The 12,125-nt window shown below is 31.5% G+C and overlaps 1 protein-coding gene across 2 annotated transcripts in view; it reads right to left on the bottom strand.

Moving 5' to 3' along the window:
• LOC123697908 overlaps window positions 1-4,914 on the bottom strand; it is a 28,997-nt gene extending 24,083 nt beyond the window's left edge. For both annotated transcript variants that reach the window (XM_045644480.1, XM_045644479.1), the window contains exon 1: window positions 4,517-4,914. In XM_045644480.1, the coding sequence (XP_045500436.1) occupies window positions 4,517-4,712 (196 nt within the window). In that variant the 5' untranslated portion in view covers window positions 4,713-4,914. The remainder of the gene's footprint in view (window positions 1-4,516) is intronic.
• Window positions 4,915-12,125: the final 7,211 nt, after the last annotated feature.

A 12,125-nucleotide genomic window follows, 5' to 3' on the forward strand; every position in this document is an offset into this window, starting at 1 on the left:
GAGCTGAGAACTGGTAGAGTACCTAGTATGCTAGTTCCCTCTACTGTTCACTCTACCCGTGTACAGCAGCCTTATAGGTCGTATAACGCCATCAGTAAACCAAACTGGAAAGAATACTGCTATAAAACATCCATGGTAACCCCTAGGTCTTCTAATAGATACCTACTTCGTCTTTATCAACATTTAATATAATAATGACTAATATTTATATGAATAAAGCATCATTGAATTTAATTGGTCATAAAAAACATAATTTTGAAATTATTACCGATTACGAAACTTGATAAACCTATCCAACTCGTGAGAAAAACATATCTTTCATCTTTTCAAGAATAAACCTAACTTATTTATATTATTTACAAATGCATTTATTACAATATCTTGATGAAAGACTACAAATAAAATTATATGTATTCTGTTTCTGTTTCTTTCTGTTTCTTTGTTTTCTTACTTTTTTCTCTATAATATAATAATATATAAAATATACAGAAATCACAACATTGTCGAAAGAGCAAACAAATTATTAAAGTTTACTAGCATAAGTCAGGTGCATATATTTTGGTATCTGTCCATCTACATACATTATACATAGGTAAACAACAACACAATCTAAGGCTGGTTGCAGAGCTTGACCGACCGTCAGTGCGTACCGTCGGTCCTGACGATACGCATCAACAATTGTATGACTATGACACTAATGCGCATGACAATACGCGTGCGTATGGTCGGTCTAGGCTCTATGAACGGTTTTATGAATTTCCATACGTATGATAAGCGCGACTGACGTACGCACTGATGGTCGGTCAAGCTCTGCATCCAGCCTTAGCGTACAATCCTACAACACGTGCCACAAAATACCTACCTACTCTATCGATGTTTGAGTTTATGGCAAATTGCGCACAGATCTTAGGCACAGATAGTATCTAGGTTCTAGAAATCGTGATCTTTGCTCGAAGGGTTTTATAGTGTTTGCGATACGAGTATTAGCAATTTGACGTCATCTAGAAAGTTCCTAACTGTATAGCACTGCAAATGACAATGCATTTTAATTTTCACGTAAAGAAAATTATTTGTGAGCGTTATTTTTTTAACACAATTTTGGTTGAGGTGGATATAGTTTTTTACGACCACCTCATATTATTAATTTCGATTAACATTTAGATAACATTTCAAAATATTATCATAGACTAGGTAAGCTAGACAAGTGGCTTTCTATTAGCGTAACGTTTGATAGAATAAGTAGAATAAGAATGTATGAGATTGACATAAGTCGTAGATAAACGTATCTCCAGCTTACGGTAAATTCCTCCCCCCTGGTAAATTTACGATCATAAAAAATATAACGTCTGTAATAAAATCCAAGCAAGACTTACAGACCACTATATTAATATTATTACTCTTAAAAAACAAATATTGTAAACAATATTATTATCTCGTTCAATATTGACCATAAACTCTTACAAACTATATTATTTCTCAATTTATAATACGATAAAACGATAACAATAAAACCAAAATGCAAGTGCACAATAAAACGCAACAAATTATGATATTCCCACGCATTTAGCCGTGAGTAAAAACGAGTGCCTCCTTGTAAGAATAAAAACAATTGCATAAATAACCCGACCTCCTGACCTCCATTTTACAGGTTTGGCATCTCTACGCAAATGTACAATGTTTCTGAATTTACCCTTTTACCAGTATTACTTTTATTTTTCGTGCTTTTAACAATCAACGCGTAACTTTTTAATCTAACTAGCGCTTTATGTTTTTTTACGCTACCACAGATATCGTTCCATAAAAACCAGTGCCAAAATATGCCAGCCACTATTGAAAAAAAAAAACAAAACTGTCACTGTCACAACAAATGCGCGGGAAAAATGTTGGACATTTCACGTGCATTTTTTACAATAAATTACAGGCACGTCCGCAACGACATTCAATTCAACCGGTCCAACGCACCTTCAATTTATTATTTATATTATTGCGGGTTTCTTTCCCTTTTTATTGTAAAAGCTACCCTTTGTTCATAATTTTAAAATTATATTACATTACGATAATGTTATAATGCGTGTTTATGAAATCTTGAAACTGTACTTTATTTTCGTAGAGTCGATATTATGTGTATGATTGGGTCATATGACTGCGCGTGGAGATTGTCAAAAATAATTAAGTGTCCATAGGACTGCAAGAATCCAAGGCTCTATAAGAAAATCGTCGCTGGAAATAATTAATACATACATAATATTACATATGTCTTTTTCTCATATTATTATAATTATAATGCTATAAAATCTGCAATCATTATTATGGATTAAGGTGACAGTGAAATAGGAACATTATGCGACACGGTTGAACCTGCTCATCGACTAATATTTAGGCGCTTTAATCACGAACGTGATTTATTTTTACGTCTCATTAAATATATTTTATATCGACCCGCTCGCGGCTTCGCCCGCTTTGTCCAAACCCGATAAATTATATACTAAAAATATATATGGTTTTAATTAAAATAAAAAATAAAATATAATATAATTTTGAAGATATAAGCATACATATAGCATAGGCATATATATACTATGTAGCGATGCTACTGTTCTCATCGTTACTAGATATTAGCAGAGATATTTGGAAGACATTACTTTTTAACGATAAAATAGTTTTAAACTAGCAATACGCTCTAGCTTCGAATGTGATACATAACAAGTAGAGTGGGTAGAACTCAGGAATCACGTGTAAGTAATATATCCAGTGGTGAATTTTGTTTAATCAGTCGAGTAGCTTTTGTGTTAAATTAACTTTTAACAATTAAATAGTTCCTGATAGTTGTCGTTGTTAAAATCACACACGTCGAAATGAAGGAAATACATTTTCAAAAGCAAAAAAGTAAAAACATTACAAAACACGACCAATAAAATATTTGTAATCTAGAACAGTAATTAAAACAAAAGAAAACTCCTTTATTAAAAACTTTCAACCGCTCGTATGTACGCCCCCTTATTACTTGACCATAAATATGCAACTAGTCATCCAGACTGTTTTGCGATTTTATAATGTAATAAAACTATTTGATTATTATTGATTTGTTGCATTTTAATAAAGCAATTACAAGTACTCTACAGCAATGCAATTTATAAATATATATTTGTATATTTTATAGAATAGAAAAATAAAGAAAATCTTTTTTAAATGTCCTACTACTGTAAACATTGTGTAGGTTCCTAATGTGGTATTAATTAGGTGCCTAAGTTATTCTATTCATTTAATCCATTAATATTTAAACTTTATACTTTTTGTAACAGAACTTTATAGCCATGTAATGTTCAATTTAGTTAAATACAGGATTTTTATATAAAGGAAATAACTTATTATTACCCACTATATTACAGTTATTTTGTGTATTCTAAACCTATGTGCATAATATTCAGTAGGTACCTAATTTTGGCTTATACGAGCAGCACACGTCTCTACATCTATGCAGACTAAGTATAAAGGTCTGAATACCTGAAAAAATTTATAACTACATATTCATAACTCAACAAAGTTCGCTCGTATCGAAACGTCGGAATAAATCTTAATTAATAGAACCAAGCACCGCATTTTTATGATGGATCTCATTTCAACGGGTTATAATCATGTTATAATTCAAATAAAGGAAAATCTACGGAGTATTAATTTATTATATGCCAATTCATAATTGCTATTGTATATGCAACTCTCCTACTTTAAGAGCGTGCAACCCGTCCATCTCTTTATACAAACGCTCGTACGAGATTATGGCGTTGTTTTGGATCTTTTTTGAATTTTTTTCACTAAATGTCTGCTCTGTACCTAGGTTTATAATAAAACGCGAACTCAAAATCAGCACTCCATCGATTTTTGGTTGTCTGGTGGAAATCGCTCATGAGTGTAAAGACCGCCTACTGTAGCCTTACCTCTTGTCCTGTTTTTTTTCTGTGTATTTGTGTGTACAATAAACATTATTTATAGTTCGATGGTAAATAGCCTAAGTACTTACTGCTCGATAGTGTAGTCAGGCGCCTATTCTATGACGCCTTACCTCGATTTATTTATATTTTTAAATATAATTCTCTCCTACTAAATACTCACAATTAAAGTTTTTTTGAACTTTGAAAATATACCTAATGCTTTTTATTAATATTATCTTGAACCTAAATATTGTTTCATTGGAAGCTCTACTAACCTTGCGAGTATTTATGAACGCTAAACTCCTATAAAAATACATATTTTTATGACAAACCGTTTATGTAGACTTATAAAAGGTTATACATTACTTTCTGCCCATAATAATGTCAAATTACTACTAAAATGGAAAAAAGTTCAAGACATATTTTGTACAGGTTAAATTGCGCGCATATATTAATATATTAACATGCTTAATGATCCGGTGAAAATTATGAATGACAAGTAATTTTACAGTACAGTTAGATTTCTAATATTTATGCTGGGTTGCCAGTTATAATTGCCTTGTTTTATTTGTTGATTTCAAACTTACCGTGTCCAAAAAATCCTCGTTTTTCCCCGACCGCTGAATCATTTATTTTCAAATTATTCGAATGGATATCTTTCCAATTGTCGACTTTCCTCTTAAATTTAGTTCGACCATTACTCGAGGCACAATCACAAAAACATAAAAATAACATCACAAACAAAATCACTGAACATTTTAATCGAAATAATTTCGTAAACATTTTCGTCGATTCATAATTGTATTAAAGGTATATTTCTTTGGCACTAAAATTAATTTTCTATGTATATTAAAACTCATTTGTTATATACTCTTTGGTGATTTAAAAAGAATAAATGTCATGTTTTCCCGCGTAATTTCTTGGAACATACTTCGAGCGGCGGCGTGTGCGCGGCGTCTTTCACTATATACTGACTCGACAGGTTTGCGTCGACTACCGCAAGCGAATTAGTACAAACTACAAAATTGAATGGCAAAAAACATCATCCACTCTTTTGTGGTTTTCTTTTTAGGGTTTAAGTGTAGATTGTGGTTCAAACTTCAAAGACAATTCTTATTATGAGAGAAAGTAATTTCAGAACTCAAGTACTAACCCAAATTGGTACTCCAAATATGACCAATTAGGTAGATACTATATTATAGTTTAAAAATTGCATTCAGATATACTTATTACTATTTATTTATAACTAAAAGGATGGGAAGCAATCGTTGTGATGTGATTGTACTGAAATATTTATTTTTTATCTAATGTAGGTAACTTACCGTTGCGCTACATAGAGACAGGATTCCTGTGGGGTCAGATAAAACTAGTACGTACCTTTGGGCTATAAGCTGCTAATAGTAAGATCTAGATAGACACAGAATATTCTTACATGCTTTGTTACAAAAATCTAAATGGAATGTAGACTTGGGACATTCTTAACGGTAATTAGTACCTACTTTACCTAATAATTTATTTTTATTGACCAAATATGGATTAGGTATCTAATTATATTAAAATAAAAAGCTTACTTAATTTCGTTTCAAAACAGGTTCAATTAAATGTGTAGACCTTCGAACTAGTAATAAACTGAGGGTAGGTTAGTTTCTTCGTGTTCTAAAACAGCTTCAAATCTATTCAATTGAAAAAATTTAAAATATATTTTCTAATTTCTTCATATTTTTATAGAATACTAGCGGTCCGCCCCGGCTTCGCCCGTGGTACATATTAACGTTTTCTCTACATAAGAACCATCCTCGTACTTCAAGGAATATAATAAAAAAAGAATTATCGAAATCGGTTCAGCCGTTCTCGAGTTATGGAATTACAACGAAAAGTGGCATTGATTTTTATATATTAGATTAAAGTAAATTATTTGTTCACATACATTATTTAAGTATACCGATGTAAGTTGTAACCTATCTCTATAATTGTAGGTAAATATTTTCTCATTGTGTCCGATATTTTCCAGTTTGATCGTTGTACAAAATTCGAGGCAATAAAAAAACGATTATAATTACGCTCATTATTGCCCCGCGGCAACATCTGTCGTTAATTTGGAACATTGCGTATGTTGCACTCATTCAACATACTTAATTGATGTGATATTTTGGATTATTTTATCTGTTTGGACAATTTTCTTCCGTACCTACATGCTTAAATCATACCATTACTGCGAGACCTGTGACTAGACTCTACATACAATAAAATGATAACAATCTTAAATTATTGTGCTACATTAATGTCATATTGAAGTTTTTTTTTTTTTTTTTAATTCGAATATACACCTAATATTATATATACACTCATATATTATTTGATATATCACCTAAATTACATTCCTCAATTGCCATTTTACCATAATACCCACTCTATTGACCTTAAATTATTCCAATTATGTAAATAATTTCCTAATAGGCAATAAGGACCTTTCCTTTATATGAAGGGTTGCCTGGTAGAGATCGCTAACTAGCGATAAGGCCGCCTTTTGCTTATTTTATGTTATGTGTTGTGTGCTTTTCCACTTCTATTTATCTATTTATAAGCAATAAAGAATATTCATTCATTCATTCATTCAAGGACATAAGGTACTTGCCTATGCTATACCTAACTATAATAATATTAGTAGAGAAGTGATTGTTTGTGTATTAGAAGCTATCGCAATTCGCAAATTACAGTTCTCAGAAGTTGTTGAATTCATTTTATTATAGATCCTTAGCATTGTTGATATTATAAATGCGAAAGTGTTTGTTTATTTACCTTTCATGTCGCAACGGAGCGATTATATATGATATGATTTTATGTCTGGAGATAATTACTTAGGAAGCTAGTGTCAAATTTTTATCACGTTGAAAAATTCATTCTGATGGTATTTTCCTTTGACCACCTCCGCATAGCCGTGGGCTCAACACTAGGTATTATATAATAAGACTAATAATTTCCTACAATCTATACTAATATTTAATTCCTAGAATTTTATACCCCGCAGTTATAAAAATAGAGGGGGGGGGACATACTTTTTACGACTTTGAGAGCTGATATCTCAAAAACCGTTCACTTTAAGAAAAATGTTTTTTAGAAAACTTTATATCATTTTAAAAGACCTTTCCATTGATACCCCACACGGGTATGTACATCGAAAAAAAAAATTTCATCCCTCAGTTACATGTATGGGGGGCCCCACCCCCAATTCTTTTTTTTACTATTTAGTGTCATATTTTTGTAGCGGTTCATACAACACATATTCCCATCAAATTTCATCACTGTAGTACTTATAGTTTCCGAGTAAATCGGCTGTGACAGACGGACAGACGGACAGACGGACAGACGGACATGACGAAACTATAAGGGTTCCGTTTTTGCCATTTTGGCTACGGAACCCTAAAAACTTACTTAATTTCGTTTCAAAACAGGTTCAATTAAATGTGTAGACCATGACCTTCGAACTAGTAATAAACTGAGGGTAGGTTAGTTTCTTCGTGTTCTAAAACAGCTTCAAATCTATTCAATTTAAAAAATTTAAAATATATTTTCTAATTTCTTCATATTTTTAAAGAATATTAAAGTAAATTATTTGTTCACATACATTATTTAAGTATACCGATGTAAGTTGTAACCTATCTCTATAATTGTAGGTAAATATTTTCTCATTGTGTCCGACATTTTCCAGTTTGATCGTTGTACAAAATTCGAGGCAATAAAAAAACGATTATAATTACGCTCATTATTGCCCCGCGGCAACATCTGTCGTTAATTTGGAACATTGCGTATGTTGCACTCATTCAACATACCTAATTGATGTGATATTTTGGATAATTTTATCTGTTTGGACAATAAATTTCTTCCGTACCTACATGCTTAAATCATACCATTACTGCAAGACCTGTGACTAGACTCTACATACAATAAAATGATAACAATTTTAAATTATTGTGCTACATTAATGTCATATTGAAGTTTTTTTTTTAATTCGAATATACACCTAATTATATAAATACACTCATATATTATTTGATATATCACCTAAATTACATTCCTCAATTGCCATTTTACCATAATACCCACTCTATTGACCTTAAATTATTCCAAATATGTAAATTATTTCCTAATAGGCAATGAGGTACTTGCCTATGCTATACTCTAACCACAGAATACAATCATAATAGTAGCTAAACGCTAACCTAACTATAATAATATTAGTAGAGAAGTGATTGTTTGTGTATTAGAAGCTATCGCAATTCGCAAATTACAGTTCTCAGAAGTTGTTGAATTCATTTTATTATAGATCCTTAGCATTGTTGATATTATAAATGCGAAAGTGTTTGTTTATTTACCTTTCATGTCGCAACGGAGCGATTATATATTATGATATGATTTTATGTCTGGAGATAATTAGGAAGCTAGAGTGTCAAATTTTTATCGCGTTGAAAAATTCATTCTGATGGGATTTTCCTTTGACCACCTCCGCATAGCCGTGGGCTCAACACTAGGTATTATATATAATAAGACTAATAATTTACTACAATCTATACTAATATTTTAAAGCTGAAGAGTTTATTTGTTTATTTGAACGCGCTAATCTCATTAACTACTGGATCGATTTTAAAAATTATGTCGGTGTTAGATAGCCCATTTATCGAGGAAGGCTTATATGCTATATATCATCACGCTAAGACCAACAGGAGCGGAGCAATACGGGTGAAATCGCGGGGCACAACTAGTCTTTTATAAAATAGAAAACCGCCTTTTGGTATTCAGAAGGAATACACTCGAACAATAATCACTGTTATCTTTCACACTATCTAAACTAGTATATCCTTATTTATATCGAAAAGGATACAATGTTCACTCTCAATACAAACCATGAATACATTCAAATAACTTTCTCTGAAGTCGCGTGTGGCGTGCAGGATCCAGTCACGCTACTCATTTAGATGTTTGACACGCTTTGCGTCTAGGCTACTTGGGTTTAGCTCGACCCTTGCTAGTTTAATCTGCTCATGTTAAGACAACCGATAAATTTTAATCCATACTAATATTATAAATGCGAAAGTAACTCTGTCTGTCTGTCTGTCTGTCTGTTACTCAATCACGCCTAAACTACTGAACCAATTTGCATGAAATTTGGTATAGAGATATTTTGATACCCGAGAAAGGACATAGGCTACTTTTTATTGCGAAATACGTACCACGGACGAGGCCGGGGCGGACCGCTAGTATGTAATAAATTAGATGCATATTATTAAGAAGATAAGGTCCAGCCTTTCGCGTGTGATACCGGGAACAAGGGAAGTAGGGATAGGGATTCGTTTTTATATATTATAATATAGAAAAACGATGATTACACGACTGATAAATTATAAGACCGCACAGTTACATGCCCGCGGACAGAGTTGCAGGAAAAATAAAGTATCTCTATAGCTCATGTTATGTTAGGTACTGTTAAATTTCATCAAAATCTGTCCAGTAGTTTTTCCGTAAAAGAAACAGTTTGTGAGAATGGATGGATACTACCAAACTTTCGCAATTCTATAATATAAGTAGGATTGTATTATCTCCTGTTCGGTATAGTCTATGAGGTTTTCACAGTAATAAAACACAAACTTATTTCGTATATTAATTTATTGCTTCATTCTAGATTAAAACAATTCGTTGAAACATCTTCATAAACAATATGTTATTAGACCAACATTTGCGGCCGATCAGAAATATACACAATACTTAGGAGTAGGGAGTAGACAGAATCTACAATAAAAATAATACCATTACAAAATACAGAAATAATTATCAAATATTAACATATTATAAATATATCTCCAAAACAATATATAGAACTACGTTACATACATTGTATAATTAAATACTGATTATTGTCAATTTTAAAATACACATTGGGCATATCAAATGTAAACAGGACACTGAGCCCACAAACTTAAGAAATTTTTAAATATTTTAATTAAATACTTTATAAATCATATCGCATGTACAGAGTTCAATAAAATTATATTATATTATATACAAAACATAAATAATTAAGCAATTTGAAGGGGAACATCAAATAAAAATCTTTAGGCCTTATCATCGATAAGAGATGGCAATAACTTATCAGATCAAATTAATATTATCTTAAAAACTAAACAAATCTTGATGTAAAAATCTAATCTATTGTAAATTGAACTGCTTTTGTGCATCCAGTAAAATAAAATGTTCTATGGTAACTATTATAAAAAAATATGAGATTGTGTTGCCAGTTAATTATGTATTCCCACCCTGGGAGACGTTTGAACCAAACGTTTTCTGCGACGAATCACCTTTCGACATTTAACTAAAGAAGCGAATACATCGCTGGCAACACTGAACTATTGCACTTTTGGCTCGCTGGCGCCATCTATGCACCGTTAACATAAAAACTGCACCAAGCTATTTCGTATGCGACAAGCGGAAACGTGAAATAAACACTTAAAACTGTACAAAAACTTAACTAACTGTGCTCAATAGCCTCATCACATGTTATCAATGAGATCGTGAGTATTTCAATTGTCTGGACGACAGATGCTGATCGATACTGCTCCAAAGCACACGTGGGAGACACTAACAAAAACCCCGAAATATTATTTCCAACGGCCTAGAAAGAAACATTACAAGGTGGGTCAAATTTTTGTCCTTTGCCATAGAATGTGTGATGACAATTTATTTCCAAAATAGATCTTCTATTATCTACGTCCACCAATATTGTTGAACCGACCGGACCATATTTCACAATGTTATTAAAATAAAGTCCATAGGTATGAACCTAAAAGAGATATAAAAGTAAAAACAAATTGTGTAATATTGTAGCATTATGTCGTCATTTACACTGTATGATGACCAGTAGAAAATTAAATAACGGTACAATCCATTTTCATCTCTACACAATAGATAATACGTCTTGGTCTAGCTTGATAGTCATAAACATAAAAACTTGCGGTGTGTTCATTAAAATATGATAAAATCATGGTACAACGACCGACAAATAAATCTTACACATAATATACACTCTGAAGCAACAACCTTAGTGAATTATATTAAAATATGTTTATATTTCTATTATTTTCGTTGGAGAAAGAGCACTTGTTTATTGCTATTATCAAAATATGTCCAGAAAAATATAAATCTATATGAGTTTGAAACGACGCAAATTATGTATCATGTAAATATACTTTGAAATGACAGGAAAATCTACAGCGCGGCAAAATATGTGGTCCACTGAATTTATAGTTGAAAATTTTTATGAAAAAATATTTAAGGCGAAGATGCAGGAATCGCGTAAATTACGTTTTATCATCATATAACTGTTTTGAATACCTACATAGTCAATAACTGCAATTTATTTTTTCAAGCCACATATGCAATACAGTTGCAAAAATAAAGATGATTAAAGTATTGAAGACAGATCATAAAGATATTGAACAATTCAGATACATTATTTTGACACATATTTTAAAAACTGTAAACCATTGTAATGTTAAATAGTACCCATATTCAAAATTACTTTGTCATAATATCTTGCTGAAAAAACTGCAGTTATTGACTACATATTTGTATGAATAATGAAAAATAGTACCTACGGCAATACTTATTATTATTATAAAATATTTATTGCGTGCAGAATATAGTGCTCTAGTGCAAAACGGCAAACATTATAGGAACTTATCACTATTTTTGAACGTTCTAATGTGAGTTTTTATTCATAAAACGTGTTTGGAAAACAGCTTTTTCTACATACACGAAAACTATATATTTTCTTGAATTTCAGTACCAGATAGCATAGACATAAAATAAATAGCAAATCTATCAACAACCGTTAGGAAAAGAGAAACATTTACTCTTTACGAATAAAATCAGATATGTTCCGAACGTCTAATAAAATCTCTCAAACGTGCTTATTGCAAATGTGTCTAAATCTAAGGCTACGTGTAAATTTTTATTTATGTATATCGTCAAATGACTATCGAATATATTTTTGAGTTATTTTTGCATTTTTACTAACGACTTTTATCTTAATAACGACTATTCATTTTTAGAATTCTCTCAACCCGTGTCTTAAAATCTTCCCAAAACAAGAGAAATTATTTAATCATTTTCCGCGAACTACTGAAGTACATCTCAATAGAGTAG

The sequence above is a fragment of the Colias croceus genome, chromosome 15, assembly GCF_905220415.1.
Source record: "Colias croceus chromosome 15, ilColCroc2.1".
Lineage (NCBI taxonomy): Eukaryota > Metazoa > Arthropoda > Insecta > Lepidoptera > Pieridae > Colias > Colias croceus.